The sequence below is a fragment of the Canis aureus genome, chromosome 38 (genome assembly GCF_053574225.1).
Source record: "Canis aureus isolate CA01 chromosome 38, VMU_Caureus_v.1.0, whole genome shotgun sequence".
Lineage (NCBI taxonomy): Eukaryota > Metazoa > Chordata > Mammalia > Carnivora > Canidae > Canis > Canis aureus.
In genome coordinates this window covers 20,771,383-20,791,011 of record NC_135648.1, presented here as the reverse complement: position 1 = coordinate 20,791,011, position 19,629 = coordinate 20,771,383, and the positions used below count along the sequence as shown (strand labels likewise).

General features: G+C 35.1%; 1 protein-coding gene across 9 annotated transcripts in view; it reads left to right on the top strand.

The window, feature by feature from the left end:
- Positions 1 to 19,629, top strand: part of KCNT2 (potassium sodium-activated channel subfamily T member 2) — a 374,999-nt gene that overhangs the window by 181,492 nt on the left and 173,878 nt on the right. For all 9 annotated transcript variants that reach the window (XM_077887107.1, XM_077887110.1, XM_077887105.1 and 6 more), the window contains one exon: positions 3,991 to 4,054. In XM_077887107.1, the coding sequence (XP_077743233.1) occupies positions 3,991 to 4,054 (64 nt within the window). The remainder of the gene's footprint in view (positions 1 to 3,990; positions 4,055 to 19,629) is intronic.

Here is a 19,629-nt window from a genome sequence, read left to right as displayed (position 1 = left end):
GCTGTTAGAGAAGAGCTGAGTTATCCAGACTCACTATTAGAGTAGTCTCCAAATCCCTGAATACTATTTTTATTCCAGAAATATAAATGTTGTGCTAAACATTATGTGAAATGCCGGGCAGTTTGAATCAGGCTTTAAATTTTAGAGATTGTACTGGGCAGATGACACTTGTGTTGCCAGAGATGTTCCTGGGGGCTAGAAGAATCAGAATGGTAACTGGGTCTTAGTTGCTCTTTTCCTGTTGCACATATGCTAGCCAGCCTGGCTTAAAGGTGACATAGGCGTATACCTTTTTCACAGGTCATGGGGTTGTTCCATATAAACAGAGTGAAAATGTGGTTGGGCAGACAAACCATGGGTACCAGAGAATCAGGGCATCTGCAAACAGCACTCATAGTTTCAGAAGCCAGAAGAAATATTTAGCAGAGATGGTTTTGCTCCATGTTTTCTGTTGCTTTTAAAGTTTTAAACATGTCTTGTAGGGGAAGAAGAATGTCCTGTCCCCTTCTAGGTTCTTCTGGCTGGACTAAGAATCAAATGGACATGAGACAGATTAACAAGAGCAAATAAAATTTAATAGTGTATGTACAGGGAATCCATACAGACAGGGAACTTCCAAAGACAGTTAAGCAAAATAAACCATTCTGACCTAAGGTAAAGGGGGAGGGGTCTGGGACTTCCAAGGGAAGGAAAACAATTTACAGGAGGATGAAAAAGAGTCCACATCTGGTAAACAAATGTTTGCCAGGCCACTCAGAAACAGTGGGATTTAGATGACTTTGACAACACAGGCCTTGCTAGGATCTTCTCTACCTACCTTCTCTGGTTTATAGCATCTTGCAGTTTTCTGTGGTGATAGCTCCCTTCCTGGAGCAGATTTTCTTTCTTTCTTTTTAAAGATTTTTATTTATTTATTCATGAGAGACACACAGAGAGACAGGCAGAGACACAGGCAGAGGGAGAAGCAGGCTCCCTGCAGGAGCCCCATGTGGGACTGGATTCCAGGTCTCCAGGATCAGGCCCTGGGCTGAAGGTGGCGCTAAAATGCTGAGCCAGCGGGGCTGCCCAGATTTTCTGTCGAAAGTCTTTTCAGGCATTTGAGGAGGGAGATAAAGAGCTTTACTGAATCTACTGGGTTTCGATTGTGTTTTAGCTCAAAATAATCTTCATGTCAATATGGTCCATCCTGAGGTGGCTGTGGATTGCACATCTCCATATTTGTCTTTGAGTTGTCTTACCTGCTCTTTTAAATAGAAATCTCCTCCCTCAATTTTAGAGTAGAAGTATTTTTTTATTTTGTTGTTTTGTTTTATTCTGGATGATTTGAGTATGTGTGTTAGTGGGTGTATTTATGCATATTTTGTCTGTGTGTGTGTATGTGTGTGTGTATGTAGGTGAGAAGAAAACTCCCTTTTTGCTGTTTAATTCTACAAAGTGATAACTAGATATTCTATAAGTGAAACTTCAACATTACTTTATACATATATATATATATATATATATATATATATATATACAGTAGATCAATTTAAGTGAGATTTTTCAATGATTTAATAACTTCTTTAACCAAAAAAGTTAGTAAAACTATCAGGATTTAATAAATGGTATGTAATTAGGAAATTTAGCTTCTTTGAGAATATATTAGTATTTCTGGTGGATTAAATACTTCAAAGATGTCAGTGTACACACAAAGTTAAGTCAGATTCTCCTAGTACCTCAAGTAATAGATGGCTTTAAGTGTTTGCTATTTACCATGTATACACACTATTTGGGAGCTCTAAAGAGATAGTTGCTTAGACACTAATATAATTTGGATCTTTATATTCATCTGCATATATAATCAATAAGCTTAATTTACTGTATGCATTAAGTTCTTCACATATTATGTTCACTATGAATTCATGTGATAATTGAAGGCTTTTTACTACCTAATAAATTAAGCTATTAGTATTAAGCTATTAGTATTAAATTAAGCTATTAGTATTAGCTGTTAGTATTTTAGCTTGATATTATAGAAGGGAGCAGAATTTGCTATCCCAAAATATGCCTTAATGGTGTAAGGATTATTGTGAGCTGTTTATTTTGAAGAAACAGCAGACACAGGAAAAACTGAAAACCCAGTAGAAGTTAACTGTTTTGTAAGGGATATTTACATTTATAAGGGAAATCTCCATCCTAAGGCTCTCTCTCTCTCTCTCTCTCTCTCTCTCTCTGTATCTGAAAAGGATGACTCAATCTCCAGAAACTCCTGTGAATGGAGGAAGCAAGGACCTAAATCTGCATGACAATCTTACCTCTGTTTATGGTGCTTTTCTTGATAGGTTTCCATTTACTGGCTCCACCATTAGCCAAACATCTTTTGTCTTTAATTGAAGATGGTGTTTAAGGTGGTGACTGCATGGGAGAGGAGTTAATCGGTTTTCCTGGGTATTTCCCACGTATACAGGAGGTATACGTGTTATTGAACATCTGTTTGTTTTTCTTCTGTTAATCTGTCTTCCTATTACAGAGGGGTCTCAGCCAAGAACCTAGAAGGGTAGAGGGAAAATGATTTATTTATTTTTTTATTAATTACATGATTTATTTAGGATTAACAATTCATTTATTATTAATATAATGAAATGATTTCTCTGCAAAATCACATTTACAAGAAGCATTCATTCATTGGAATATACAAAGGATGAGTATGAGGATGAGAAAGGTAGCAGGCTGGTAATACTAAAAATATCTGTGTTAATGGGACTCCTGGGTTGCCCAGTGGTTAAGCACCTGCCTTTAGCCCAGAGCTTGATCCTGGAGTCCCAGGATAGAGGCCCACATCAGGCTCCCTACAGGGAGCCTGCTTCTCCCTCTGCCTATGTCTCTGCCTCTCTCTCTCTGTGTCTCTCATGAATAAATAGATAAAATCTTAAAAAAATATATCTGGGTTAAGAAAGAAGTATTTGTTTTATGTTCATTTATTATCCTAATGTCATATAAGGATTTGGGATTTAATGTTAACTAATACATTCTTCAACACAATTTCCCATGCAAGAAACAAGGAATAGGATTCTCCAAACCAGTTCCATAGGTCAGTTGCATGAATTTTGAATTGCTTTATTGAAGATGATGTTTAGAAAATGTTATGCAATACTCATTATCTTGTAATGATAATTCAGTACTTCCAAAACTGTTTGGTTTGATCTAATTTCATGGACTTCTATCTTTCCTCTGCAAATAAAAAAAATTTTATGTGGGGAAGGAAGATTTATTTTATCATAATTAACCAGAAAGATAAACATTCTTTATCTTGAAATTAACATTTTTATGTTATTATTTTTTTAAGGATTTTTAAAATTTTTAAGTAATCTCTACAGTGGGGAAGTTGAACTTACAACCCTGAGATCAAGAGTTGCAGGTTCTACTGACTGAGCCAGCCAGGCACCTCAACACTTTTATGTTTTGAGAACATTATTATCAAGCACTGAAACATACTGTTTATCACCAAATTTAAGAAATGTAGAGCTTTAGCATAAGGGACAGGGATTTGGAACAAGATGATGAATCATCTCCAAGAAATGTAAATGTACAGTAGAGTTTGACATAAGAATACTAAGGAGCTCTGTTCCTTCTCTCTTAGTTAATTGAGTAACTTTATAGTTAAAATAAAATCATAAAATAAAGGTCAATACAACTCCCTAATTTAAACAAAGCATATATATATATGAAAAAATATACAATCATAAAATAATAAAATTTGAGGGTTTTTTTTTTTTACTTTGTCATTATGAATTATTGAGTTATATAGCCAGTTCAACAACAGTTGTTTTGTTTACAGTCAAGTACAGTCATGATCTGCTAGAAATCTAACTTTCATTTAAGCCTAAGGATACTAAGGTACAAAGTTTATTTGTACTTTGTGTACATTGGACTAAGCATTGTAATTCTGTTTTTCAGACAGTACAGAGATATTTCAGTGTATGATTACTTTGTTTTTCTGTCTGTATTTAGGATGGATGATGCTGAGGCCTGTTTTATTCTGAGCAGCCGTTGTGAAGTGGATAGGACATCATCTGTAAGTTTCTAAAATCTCTTTCATAAATTGTTCTTCTCACCTTAGAAGATTGTTTTTGAATTTTTAAAAAATCTGCTAATGTTAAATATAGGTGATTTTAAAATATTACTAAAGGGAAGCAAATATCTCTAGATTATCTTTGTTATAATATGAATAATAGCTGCCTTATGGACTGTGTCAATGAAACTGTTCTTGAAGTAATTTCTGCTAATCCTTGGTTTTCTGTTGATCATAATGAAATAAGTCATATATTTTTATTAAATATGTTCTTTGCTATGTAATTTTGTTAAAATGGTCTCAATTTCCTCAACTCAAAACAAAGCAGATGGATCAGGCAGTCTGCATTAGAATCAGTTGGAGAGCTTCTAAAAAAGTATGCATTTATGAAAATTTTATTCAGGATATATGAAGTGGGGATCCGGAGTCTGTGTATTTTAAAAAGATCCCCAGGTTATTGGGAAGTACATCCCAACTTGGCAACCTTTGGCATATATGGTCTCTATGACCTTTTTTTTTTTTTTTTTTTTTTGGTTTAAAGTTGCATAAACTCATAATTAAATGGTATAACTTATTGAATTATAAGTTCTATTTTTAAACATGTATTCCAATTTCATTGTTTTTAAAAGTGTTTTATTAATTTATGTTGAGTAGGTACTGTTAACTCCTTTGTTTCTAAGGTAATGAGTTATCTCTAGCCGTATCTGTTGTGCAGAGACAAAGCCTTGGTGGTTTCCCTAGTGACTGAGGAAAAGGAGATATATGCATGGGTCTCTCAGGGACGTGATTTGCTTTTTTCTGGAGCATTTAAGAGGATACTGTATTATATTAATTTTGACTGTGTGTCCTGAATGTGGCAAGCTTTTGACTTCACTCTAATTTACTAAAGTTCTTATTCAGTTTCTTTTTTTAAAGATTTTATTTATTTATTCATAAGAGTCACAGGGAGAGAGAGAGACAAACAGAGACATAGACAGAGGGAAGCAAACTCCATGCAGAGAGACCGATGTGGGACTTGATCCTGGGGCTCCAGGATCACACCCTGGGCCGAAGGGAGGCGCTCAACCACTGAGCCACCCAGGCATCCCATCTTATTCAGTTTTAAGCCAATTTCCTCATTCTTTTTTTGAAGAGGGTTGTTAGGGCTTGAATTGTGTCCCCCAAAACTCATATCCTGAAGTCCAACCCCCCAGTACCCCATAATGTCAACTTATTTGGAGATAAAGTCTTAATAGAGATAATCAAGTTATAAAGCATTCATTAGGGTGGACCTTCATCCAATAAGACTGATGTCTTTGTAAAAAGAAGAAAGTTGGAGACACGTATCAGGGAGAATTCCATGTGAACATGAAGACAACCATTTAGAAGCCAAGGGGAGTGGCCTGAAACAGATCCTTCCCTCCTTTACCCTCAGAAGAATGAACCTTGCCAACACTTTGATTTTTGATTTCTGGCCTCCAGGACTGGGAAATAATAAATTTAAACTTTGTAAGCCACCCACTTGGTGCTACTTTATTATTGCAGCCTATCAAACTAATACAAGAGAATAGAGCAAATATAGCTTGGATAATTTGTAAAATATTTCTAAAAATTCATTGGCTCCCCTTTGTCTCCAAGATTGCTATCTCAATTCAGACCACACTCTCATCAGTTCACTTAAGTACTATTTCAGTAGTTTCTTAATTGACTTGGCACATTAGGTGCTCCAAATGTATTTATGAAATAAATGAATTAGAACTGATCATAATCCATTGTATGTTTCCATAATTATTTAGCTTATGTAATTGTATGTCTTGTGTCCCTTAAGTGGTAATTTGATTTTAAATACTTGCAATCCTCCAGTATCAATAATGTTTTGAGTAACAAGGAGAAGCATAAGCATAAATACATACATACATACATACATAAATAAATAAAATCTTTTAGAGGACTCTTTACAACGTGAATTTGGGATCATTCAGCTAAATAAATGCATTCTATTTTGTCCTGACACTGCTAAATTCACAGGAAATGAATAAAAAATGTCACTCATTAGGATGAAGGAGATGGTGGTAGAAGAGACAGCACTAACACAAGTTTGGAAGCTAGAAAGCAGATGGGTGAGTGGTAACTGACTTAGACAGAAGGAAGTTATAATTTAAGTTGAGAGAGGAAACAAGTCAGAAGCAGGCTGCTTTTTGCAATGGAACCTCAAAAGTCTCAAGAAATAGAGGCACCAGATGCTTCTGTGAGTAGGGTTATATGTAGGACTAAACATACGAATAGTGATTAAAAGTCTGTAAAAGAAACAATTAGACTCCCTGAATCCCTCCAGAAATCTATTGCTGATCCCTTTACCCACCTGGGAAATGGATTTACTGTTGGGAGATTTGATCCAGAGATACCTTTCACTCAGAACCAGTAGGTGCAGCTGAGAGGATAAAGTCAAAGATATTAAAGAGTAAGTTACTTCACTGAATGTGAGATGCTTCTCCCAAATGACTCAGAAACCTAATAACCAGGTCTACACCTCCACTGGCATAAGATTAGAAATTTTTTTTTCTGGGTGAATGGTCCATCACAAGTGAGAATGACGTATATATGTGTTTATATATGCATGTCTATATGGCATGTATGTGTGTATGTGTGTGTGTGCAGCATCACAGATTAATCACCCTACAATAAGGTCTATGTGAAAATAAGATTTCCACATTTAATCAAATCCCAAATAGCTTTTGAGTGTTTCACTTTTACATATGTTCAGATAACAGAAATCATTAAATATTTAAAGATATTCTTGACAAGGAAAAGAAAGAACAAAGATAAAAAGTGTATAGAAAAGAGGAACTCTGAGGAAACAAACAAAACTATACAATTCTGGGAGAAGAAATAGATTTTAAAATATATAACAAATGTCGTCAGAATAACATTAGAAGTTGAGGACAGTGTACATATATAAAACAAGAATAGTTGGCTGTAGAGCAAAACAGTTGAAGACAAAACAAGAAACATTTAGTGAACCAAAACGAGCTCCTGGAAATTAAAAATAATATAACACATGAATAATTGTATACAAGGATTAAGAGAAAAGCAAAAGAGGTAAAGAAACAGGACAAAGTACTACTCCCAAGACTGGAGACACTGATTGACACGCAAATATAGAGGATAGTAATTTACTCAAGCCAGAGACTCATAAGTGGAAATCATCCTGGGAACTAGTGTGGGGGCAGGAAAACCTGAACTATAATTGATTAATTGCTGGAGGTTCAGTGCCAACAACTTTGAGACTTAACCTACCTGTCCCCTCCCTGCCCCCACCTCCCAAGGAAATGTAGTCCTGGGGAAAAGATACCATAATTTTGTGAGATTTACCTCCAGGAGCTTAACTAGGTTCTCCTAGTAAATATGAGAATAAAAAATCCCTTTGGGATTTCAACAAGGGGCCAGGCAAAGAAACCATTTTGAAATACACCAGAGCATTCTGTTCCTCTTAACAGTCCCTGCTTTCAGGGAAACTAGTAAACCAGAGCTTAACCTGCTGGATACCTAGTTATCAGAGAGTAACTGATGTGGGTCAAGGGTAATATTCAATTTTAGACCACTCTAGCCATCCTTTTTCAATTAAGGGGGCTAGGACACTGAAAGAACATTTGTGAAGGTTACAGTCCAGAGGTATTGGCTCACTAAAAGGCTGACACCAAATCATGGAACTATAGAACGCTTTCCCTTATCCCACAGCTCACTCTCTCACGTCTAAAGATCTGCTTATAGCAGTTTCTTTAACTTCATATATTGTGACTGGCTATCAAGAAAAAAATTTCAAGGCATATCAAAAGGCCAAAAAGATAATTTGAAGAGGCAGAGCAAGGGGCAGAACAGACATGGCAGGGATGTTGAACTTATCAGACCAGTAATTTAAAATAACTGATTAATATTCTAAGGGATATAATGGATAAAATAGACAGCATGCATAAACAAATGGGTAGTGCAAGCAGAGAGATAGAAGAAACATTAATAAAAAACCAAAAAGAAATGCTAGAGATAAAAAATTATAACAGCAATGAAGAATGCTTCTGATGAGCTTATTAGTAGACTGGACATGGTTAAGGAAATAATCTTTGAATTTGAGGATAACTCAACAAAAACCTCCAAACTAAAAGGTAAAGATAGCAAAGACTGAAAAACTAAAACACCCAAAACCAGAACAGAATATCTAAGGACTCTGGGACACCTGCAAAAGGTGTAACATAGATGTAATGGGAATATCAGAAGGAGAAGAAAGGAAGGAATAGAAGAAGTATTTGAAAGCATAATAACTGAAGATTTCCCCAAATTAATATCAGACACCAAACTGCAGATCCAAGAAACTCAGAGAACATCAAGCAGAAAAGACAAAAAAAAAATACACCTAGATGTATCATTTTCAAAGTATAGAAAATCAAAAATAAACTCCTGAAAGAAGCTGGGGACGATTGGAACATTCTAACTATAGAGGAGCAAAGATAGGAATTTCATCTGACTTATCACCAGAAAGCATGCAAGCAAGAAGAGAATGTAGTTAAATATTTACAGTGTTGGGAAATACTACAGAAGGGAAGTCAATGTCAGAGTTTAGGGCACCTTGAATAGAGGGACAGGGTGCAGAACCTGGGCCCTGTTAATTGAATGGAATTTTAGGTCTTGACAGATGGCAAAGAAGAAAAACCAATATCTTTGAGTGGCATTAAGTATATGGTATTTCTTCTCCTTTGGCAAAGACTGAGGAGTCTCACAACTGATTTGTGCTTGTGTAAATACACTCTTATACAAGTGTCTTCAGTACTTAGAGAAACAGACTTTCAGGATTTGATTACAAAATGGTTGGCAGCCTACTCCTAGTATGCTCAAATCTGAACACACCAGTAGGCCACCATTCAACTCTTTAAAATCATTTTTACATACGTGGGCACAATGGTCTAATTAAAGATTTATTTAGAAAAAAATGTAAGGACTCAGAAAAATGTTGCACTATGCTAAATAGCTGTGTTAGTATTGTATTAGTATTGCTTGATAATGAACATACTCCCATACTATTGTCTTAATAAAGGCCTGGCATAGTCACTGCTGCAAACCATTCTACATTGTTTCCTACAGAGAAGTTGGTTCAACAACTTCTAGTCCCCTGCCGTCAGCCCCCAGGATTTGGCTTAAATCCTATCAGGAGAGTTGAAGCACTGCTCTTTGATTCTCCAAAGGTTAATAAATATATGAATTTTTGGCCAAAAATCTAGGTCATCTTGTTTTGTTTATATCTTTGTGTACATATGAGGAGTTGGCCCAGGCAAACTTATTTTAGTTGCCTCTCCCCAAGTAGGTTATTCCTTTTGAGAGGTGGGGGGAAGAAGAGAATAAGTAAGTCCTCCTTTATGATTATCCAGTTCTGCTACAGCTGAATCATTTCACATTCATTAAACCTTTTTTTGTATCTTCATTTAGAGGAAAATGACCTCTAGAATTTTACACTTAATGCAGTCAAGTCAGTATCATTGTCATTTATACTCGTTTTGGGGAGTGAAAGTGAGTGTCTTGGGAGGGTCAGAAGGCCTGGAATCTCCATATATTCCTACTGATGGAATTTTGCTCCAGTTTGACTTAAGAACTATCTGGTCTCCCTAATTGTAATCCAGTGCACTCAGATTAGACAATTGAATCACATGGTAAAATTGTAGGAGATTCTCAGGAAATTCCTTCTCTAGTCTGCAAGGGGTAACAATCAGTCACTCCTACTGCATATTCTGCAACGGGGTTGAGAAATAGAGTTGAAACTATTTGATAGCAAAAAGAAACGTAGATTTCTATTTTACTGACACAGTTACAGAACAAAGTAAAAAGTTCTACTTGGATAAGGTCATTTACATTGAATCTTCCTTGGAGAAATATTTGTTAAATAAATAAAATTAGGCAAGTTTTTTTTCTTTGCTTAACTTTAATTCCGAAGATATATATGTGAAATTAATTAGTGAAATCTTTATGATTTCTTAAGAATTAATTTAGATTAATTTTTAAAATATATTTGTTCCTAAAATGAACCTTTTTAATAATTATTTTTAATGGATTAGATTTACCTTGCAATATTTTCTAGTTGTATATATGTATACCTGAGTTAGGATTATCTGTTGTGTGGAGAAAATAAATTTTTAATGTCTATAGAGCTGAATTTTTTATATTAGGCATACTTTCAAAGAAATTTTTCTAAATGTGGTTCAAAAGCATTCTTATGTGATAGCCCAATAGATACATGAAAAGACATTCAACATCAGTAATCATCAGGGAAATGCAAATCAAAACACAGTGTGAGAATAGCTTACAACTGTCAGAATGGCTAAAATAAAAAAGACAAGAAACAGCAAGAGTTGGTGAGGATGTGGAGAAAAGGGAACCCTTGTGCACTATTTGTGGGAATGTAAATTGGTGCAACTAATGTGGAAAACAGCGTGGAGGGAGGGAAGTCAATGTCAGAGTTTAGGGCACCTTGAATAGAGGGACAGGGTGCAGGTTTCCCCAAAATTATAAATAGAAATAAAATATAATCCAGTAATCCTTATACTGAGTATTTACCCAAAGGAAATGGAAACATTAATTCAAGAAAATATATTCACCCTTATGTTTACTGTAGCAGTGTTTTCAATAACTAAGATATGGAAGCAACTTCAGTATTCACTGTTAGACAAATGGATAAGGACAATGTGGTACACACACACACACACACACACACACACACGATGGAATATTATACAGCCATAAAAAAGATGAGACCAGTCCATTTTTGACAGCTTAGATGGACCCAGAGAATATTATGCTAAGTGAAATAAATCATGCAAGGCAAGACAAATACCATATGCATTCACTCATATGTGAAATCTAAAAAAAAAATAAACAAGCAAGAAGCAGAATTAGACCTATAAATGTACAGAACAAAGTGATGGTTGCCACAGGGAAGGAGAACAGGATATTGGACAAAACAGATGAAGGGAAGTGGAACATGTAAGCATCCAGGTATGCAATGAGTAAATCATGGGAATAAAAGGCACAGCATAGGGGATATAGTGAATGAGATTGTAATAGCATTTTGTGGTGACAGATGGTAGGTACACTTATGGGGAGCATAGCATAACATACAGAGAGGTTGAATCACTATGTTTTGCACCTGAAACTAATGTGACATTGAGTATCCTCTATACTCAAAAATTAAAAAAAAAATCATCCTATTATGAAAATTTTCTTTTATATTATTTTCTTTGATATAGTTACACCTGTGAAAAATACTTAACCGACTGAGCCACCCAGGAGCCCCATCTTCTGTTGTTTTAATAACATTTTTTAAACCAGATAGGATACTGCCAAGTATAGTATTACTTTGTGTACATTTTTCTAATTGGGAAAAGAGACAGAGTTGTGAATAATATCAAAATGAAAAATTAATAAATATTCCCAGTGGTTCTGTTTTAGAATTAATAATATTTCATAAAAATAAACATATTCCTATATAAAGTTTTATATTTATTCCAATATTCAAATATCAAAAGGTAATCATGAACCTGAAAGGTGCCATAGCAGCATCCTTTCTAATCTTTTTCTTCTTTGTATTGAATGACAAGAATTATTTTTAAGAAATCATTAAGTGTAGTTTCATTAGTGTCAAAAATCCTTTTTCATGATTCTAGATCAACTTTAATTAAAAAGAATGAATGAAGCTGAGGGGCTCCTGGCTGGCTCAGTCAGTGGAGCATGTGACTCTTGATCTTGGGGTTGTAGGTTTGTGCCCCACACTGGATGTAGAGATTATTAAAAAAAAATCTTAAAAAAAGAATGGAGCATATGATATCTGCTTTTAAAGAAAATGCCCATTTTTCCCATGAGATGACAAATTATTTATTATTTTTTTATATTGAAAAGATAGCAGACTTTTTTTTTTAAGATTTTATTTATTGATTCATTAGAGACACACAGAGAGAAAGGCAGAGACATAGGCAGAGGGAGAAGCAAGCTCCATGCAGGGAGCCTGATGTGGGACTCCATCCTGGGTCTCCAGGATCATGCCTGAGCCAAAGGCAGGTGCTTAACCGCTGAGCCACCCAGGCGTCCCAATAATAGACTTTCAAACATGTATTTTACTACATAACCTATTGTGCAGAATGATAACATTTTTAAAACATCTAATAATGTAATGCCAATTTTCTACAAAAATCTTGCATGTTTATACAGAACTGGAGTTCTAGTCAATGTTGCTCCTCTTTGTATACATATTTTAGCTCATTTTTTTCGAGTCCATTTAATAAAGCAAACAAGCAGAAAGGAACCAAACAAATTTAACATTTCATGAGTAGCTTTCATGTGGTCAGGCATTTTGTGCACATTATGTCATTTCATGCTTACCACAATTGTTTTATAGATGAGAGAACCAAGGCTCAGGATTGTTAATTAGATTTCCCAGAGCAGCGGAGTCTGGGCTTTACCCAGGTCAGGTCAACTTTAACACTCCTTTCTTGGTACCAAACTGCTTCCCATGGTGATAATAGCTGACTGTTTGAATGGGTCACACATTTGTACATGAAAGTGGTTCCACAGTTTGAAATTTTAATTGGTAAGAAAACATATATATATATATATATATATATATATATATATATATATATATGATTTTAGGTATCAGTTGTCTGTTCTTTTTTCCATTTTTAATCTATTTCCTAAAAGAGGATACTTACTCTCAATCCACTGAACTGCTGATACTATATTTTTTATCTCTGCTTTGTAAAAATATGGCATTTGTTTCCTTCTCTCCTTCAGCTTTCATTCCCAATTTTCCATGATCCAGTTTTGGTCTTTTGTACTTATATTTTTGCATTTGAAGACTGATACCATTTACGTTTTTGTCCTGTGATCCAAACTAAGTCTTCTGCCATTGTTTGTGGATTAAGTCTAAATGTTAGATGCAATAAGAACATAGAATTTTGTGACTATGTACACATTGTTCACTGAAGGCCCAGTCCTCACTTTAAAAAAAAATGTGTTTTGTTTATTTGTTCATGAGAGACACAGAGAGAGAGGCAGAGATATAGGCAGAGGGAGACACAGACTCCCTGTGGGGAGCTGGATGTGGGACTCAATCCCAGGACTCTGGGATCACGCCTTGAGCAGAAGGCAGCAGCTCAACCGCTGAGCCACCCAGGTCACTTTGATTACATATTTCCTTTTTTGTATTGTTTCCTGTCATCTTCTAAATTTTCAAAATCAGTATATATTATAGGTATTTGTTACCATTCAGTATTTTTTTTCTGGCTGATGTGCTATCTGCACTTACTATCCTATCATAAGCTAATTCATTATTTACATTTTCCTATAGAGTTTACATATCTTAGTCCACTTTGCTTCAAATTTACATGGAGCCAGTTGACATAATTGTTTGTATGCTTCTTAGACCGGAGTATAGCATTTTACCCAAGGAATAAAAGTGCTGTAGGGTAATACTATCACCCTTTTAAACCATTCATTCACTGAACAAATATTTATTGAGTGGTTTATAGTACAAGTATTGGTATACCAACTGAAGATGTATTTATGAATATAACAATGAAAAAATCTGTTTTCATTATTTCTGTTTCTTTTAAAAGATCTTCTCTAAAAAGCATTTTGTGTTTAAGAGATCAATGCATGAAGAAGATATAACACTCCTCAATGTGTGCACAACTTGTCATGAAACCTCAAAGTACATGAAAAACAAAATGGCAGAATTGGAAGGAGGTGTAAAAAGCTACAATCATTAGAAATCTCAGTATTCATCTCTAAATTACTAACAGAAGAAGTAGAAAGAAAATCAGTAGGGTTATAAAACAAAACAAAACTTGAGCTCGTTTTTACCAACTAGCTCTAATTGACATATATAGAACATTACACTCAACGTGTACAGGACACACATTTTCTGCAAGTGCACATGGAACATTAACAGAAAAAGACCATATGCTGGACAATAGAAGCAATGACAGAAAAGTTAAAAGAAAGAAAACATACAGAGTATGTTCTCTGATCATAATAAAAATTAACTAGAAATCGACAATAAATCTATAGCAGGACAATATCTAAATAAGTAAAAATTAACAAATTCCTAAACAAGCCATGAGTAAAATACAAAATAACCCAGGGAGGATTTGAATTATTTTAACTGAATTGTGATGAAAATGTACATATCACAATTTAGGGGACACAGCTGAGGTCATACCTAAGAAGAGATTCATAGCTTTGGATTCTTGGATTAGAAATGAAAGTTTAAAATTAAATAGCAAAGTGGAAGTAGAGGCAGCAAATACAGACTTTAGAAGTGGTTTCTGTAAATGGGAGCAGAGAAATGTAGCAGTACTTGATAGTAATGTGTGGTGAAGGAAAACTTTGTTTCCCTTTTTTTTCTTTCTTTCTTTCTTTTTTTTTTTTTTTTTAGTGAGAAAAATTTTAGCAAGTCTGTATGCTAAAGGAAATGACCCGCCAGAGAGGGTAAAATGAATGATTCAGGAAAGCAAAAAAATTAGAAGAATAAAGTCATAGGATGTACAAGGTAGAATAGGATCCAGTGTATAGGCAGAGGTTTACCTTTGCTAAGTGTGTAAAAAGCTCACTCATTTTAACAAGAGGCAAGTACATGGTCAGATGTGATGGAGAGCACCTTGGACATTTTTTATTATTTCTATTTTCTCATAGTAGTTGAGATCATCAGGACAGAGGGATGAGAGGGCGGAGGTTTGAGGAACTGTATGAAATAGTTCTCTACAGCAGCAGGAAAGTGAATGGCCTGGAGGATTATGGTGTTGCTGAGCTTTGTTCATCTCCTATGTAATATTTTGGATTCTCAATTTTAAGTAAGGCCTGTTTAGCATATATGTGTGTTTGTGCCAGCCATTTGTTATTTGTCACAGAAAGGGAGTTGGATTTATCAAGGTTGTAGTTTTTCCTGTAGAGTAGGCCTGATTGAGAGAGGAGAGCAAAATGATTACTTATGCAAGGGTCTGCTTATTTGGTGAAACATTTTATACAAGCTCGTAAGCAGGGAAATGAGAACGTGGGTATAGAGGTAACAGAGTAATAAGGCAGATGGATTGAGGTTGCTGATGATGTCAGATGTTCCTTGGAATCACAGTCCCAGGTAGTGAGCTGGAAAGTTAACAGGTGGTGAATGGACAGGAAGGAAGGATGTCTTATATTGTGATATGTTTTAAAAGGTTCAGACATTTTCCTTTTTAATATCTTGTTCACTCAGTCTATGACTAGGCGTGCTGAAAAAGACTCGTTCAATGTTAAGTCCCTACTGAGTCATTGTAATGTATGCAGCATAATAGATTTACCCTCTGGATGGGTTTTCTTTGCAGTGGTGAAAGAATTTAATTTTTGGAGCTGAACTGGGCATATGGATTTTTACATAAATGGCCTACTTCTGAAAAAAACCTGTAATGTTTGCTTTGCTCTTTTAGCTTTCTTGGCACAACTGGTTTTTAATTTTCTTGCTTTTTGGAACTGAGGGAAAAAAGAAAGAAAAGAAATACATAATAATACCTCTCATTTATTAGCCATCACTAAATATCAATTACACGTTAGAGATCATTTGTATATATGGATACATATTCCATATGTGATGTATTTTTCACAACAACCCTGCAAGGAAGTTAGTACTAACTCCAATTTGCAGATTAATAAAACAAGATTCTGGTTAGTTACTTAAGCTTCTTAGAGCATATGGTTAAGAGCTCTAAGACCTAATACTTATATTTTATTCTGTCTGTATCAAGGAAAAATTGTACCAGGCATTGCTAAACAGGCAAAGAAGATTTTATTTAGGACTTTTGCAATAAAGGAGAGAGATTGAACTCAACTCCTTGGAAATAAAAGGCTGGAGAATTCTTAAGTTCTGGGATGAACTAGGTGGAAAAGTACTAGAGGAGGGAGATTGCTCCATGTAATTATGCCATCATTTGCTAATCATCTCTTATAAAAGTTAGGATCCTATCTTCCAACAGAGATTGGGAGGTAGGGTCTCTAGCCCCTTTGTAGATTACATTTCAGAGCAATGGCCTTCAGATTCTTGAGAGAGACATTTCTGGGTTGTAAAACTGATGAGAGTGTGGGAGATTAAAATCACAAAGGGGAAGAAAAAGGGATTTATAATTGGACTTTTTAAAAAGTAAATGTTCAAAAAAAATAAATGTTCTATGAAAAGGGTGGTCAGAGGCCTATAATCAGAAAGAAACCTGATAGGAAATCAAGTTGAGGGAAATTTTAAAGCCTTCTTGGTCATCTGACCCCAAAGACTTTAAGTCGTAACTTTTAGAAAAAATTTTAATTTATACTATGCTATTATCTTTCCTCATAAATGTCAAAGATGTTCATTTTTTCCTTATAATTACATGCATTTTTGAACATATGGAATTTTAGAGTAGAAGGTAAACAATCATCAAACATGCAGACAGCAAATTCCCTATGTGACCCTTTCAGACAGCATGAGGAAAGAGCTAAGATAAAATGTTGGCAATTGCAGAGGAGGAAAAATAATTTTCCTCTACATTCTAGGTTTTGTGGTGGTTCTTCCCGCAATAATAAAAGAGTAACAAAAGAAAAACAATCATAAACTTAATATGTATACCTCATGTATACACTTCTTGGGAGATACCCAGGAAAGCAGTAAAACTCCCCCAAATGGTCCAAGTCATCACCTTAAATGGTATCTTCAGCTAATAATGAAAGAAGGATGCTGGGACTGGGGAGACTAGTTCTGGGAGGTGATCAAGAAAAGTACAGTTAGATTGTTACACAGATTTAAGTCTCGTGTCTTCTCAACTGATAACAGAGCTGTGGTTTAGAGTCATTCTTCTCTTGGTACAAGAAGAGAGCCACCCTTACAAGTAGAGATTTTCCTTATAAATATATATTTAATGGGTAGATTCTACTCTGATTTAAGAGCTTGGCTACTGTTTCTCAAAAATAATCAGATCAAAATGGTCTTTATGCTAAAAAGGCATATTCTGCTACCTTTCACAGTTTGAACTTTTTAAAAAGAATTTGTTTTGTCTTAAGCAGATCTATTTTGAGCATTGCAATACTTGAACACATAATCATTTCTATTATTTCAAAAATTCTTTAGAGAGGTTTTCCAAAGTTTCTTGCATGGTTATTCAACCCAGTGGTTAATAATCTGTTCTCAAAAGCATCTTCCTTTCTAATTTATAAAATCACAGAATTTCAAACTGTGAATTTTAAACTTGCTTAAGACACCGTGGGATCACTAGTGCAACTCAGTTTTTAATCTGTCCAGAAATATCTTTTAGTGAATTCTTGACAGATGATCATCATGGAACTTCAATTACACGTTTTCAAGATAACCTAGCCTCTTTATGAATTATTTTAATTATTACTTACTTGACACTTGTCAGTGACTTTGTGAAATTTTAAGACACGGTGGTCACAATTTTGTTAAAAGGATAAATCAGAGAAAACCAAGAGGATTATGATCTGGAATTAGATTTGGTATTGATGGTGATTGTTGAAGAATCTGAGAGAGAACATAAGTACACAAAATATATTATTTAAGGGATATAAGGCTCTGGACAAATTATTGAAACATAGGCCAACTTGCACTAAGAAACAATACAGGATTTCAGCTTTGGAAAGCAGAGCACAAAATAGGCTTTGGTTCTTGACAAGCAAGGGCAGAAAGGAGGCACGTTATTTAACTGGCCATAAAGTTGACTTGCTGCACAGTGCCAAAATTTTAGGAATATGTTATATCTGGAATTTCAGACAAACAATTAGGTTTCTGCCATGATGTATTTGAAGGAATAGTACACTCTCAGCTTAAGAATGGAAAAATTTTTGTTTAAAGATTTTATTTATTTATTCATGAGAGACACAGAGAGAGAGAGAGAGAGGCAGAGACACAGGCAGAGGGAGAAGCAGGCTCCATGCAGAAGCTTGACATGGGACTCGATCCCGGGACTCTGGGATCACGCCCTGGGCCGAAGGCAGCGCTAAACTGCTGAGCCACCCGAGGATCCCGAAGAATGGAAATTTAAAGTAGGTTATAAACCCTGAGAGATCATTGGAAAGAGCAGGAAATACATACAAATAATCTTAAAACTGAAATCCAAGATAATGTTTCGGTCTCTGACATAATGTCAGATCCCTTCTGTTTAAACTTGGCAGAAAGATGAAGTTATCCTAGCAGCCCTGAGCTTTTTTATTTTTTTATTTTTTTTTATTTTACTTATTTATTTGAGAAAGAGAGACAGAGATTGTGGGAGAGAGCATGAGCAGAGAGGAGAGGGAGAAGCAGACTCCCCACTGAGCAGGGAGCCAGATGTGGGGCTTGATCTCAGGATCCAGAGATAATGCCCCTGAGCTGAAGTTAGACACTTAACCGATTGAGCCATCCAGATGTCTCAAGTTTTTTCTTTTAAGATTTTAAAAAATTTATTTATTTGAAAGAGAGATTGAGAGAGAGAAAGAGAGAGAGAGAGAGAGAGAGAGAGCAAGCATACATGGAAGGGGCAGAGGGAGAGGGAGAGAGAGAATCTCAAGCAGACTCCATGCTGAGCATGGAGCCCATCATAGGGCTCGATCCCAGGACCCTGAGATCATGACCTAAGGTGAAACCAAATTGAATGCTTAACCAACTGCACCAGGCATCCCAGCCCTATGAGTTCTGATACCAAGAGCTAGAAGCTAGACTAAAACCTCTTTAATTATTCTTGACTCTAATGTAGATTGTTTTTGAAGATTGGGTTAATGGCTGAACGTATAGATATTTGACTCAAATTAGGTGATGTTTTAATAGCTTGCTAGTCTAAAAGGGAAAACGATATATATTTTTAAAATTTTATTTACAAATTTATTTTTTTTTAAAGAGAGCATGCACTGCGAAAGGGGCAGAGGGAGAGAGAGTGAGAGAATCTCAAGCAGACTCCTCACTGAGCACAGGGTCTGACACATGGCTTGATCTCACAACTCTGAGATCATGACCTCAAGCTTAAATCAGGATTTGGTTGCTTAACTTATGGAGCCACCTAGGCACTTGAATATTTTAATGTTTTTATATCTATTAAGGTTTTTTGTTATACTTCATTTTTAAGAAGTTTTATGTAAGAAAATGTTTTATGTAAGAAAATCTTGAATTACTTTTGTACTTAATAATATATATCAAATTTACAATTCATTACAAATGAACTATGTAGTTTCCTTAATTCAGTCATAAAGTCAAACCAATTAATTATAGGTGGCATATATTATAGGTTCTATGTGTCAGAATTACATTCAGTTTTTTGTGTTATTAGGTATCTATATCTATGTATGCAATATATATGTGTTAGATACACATTTTAAGCTTATAATTTATCAATTTAGCTACTAGACCCAGACAATGGAATTGTGAACAAAATAGGCCTTGGATTCAAGGTGCTTTGAATTTAACTGAAAGCCTTTAGAAGAACTTCTGGGAATATATTATTCTCTGAGCAATGATTGTATTTGGCAGGAGTTGCTTATAAAACAACACATTTGAGTTGTGTTTAGGAAATATTTTTTTTTCC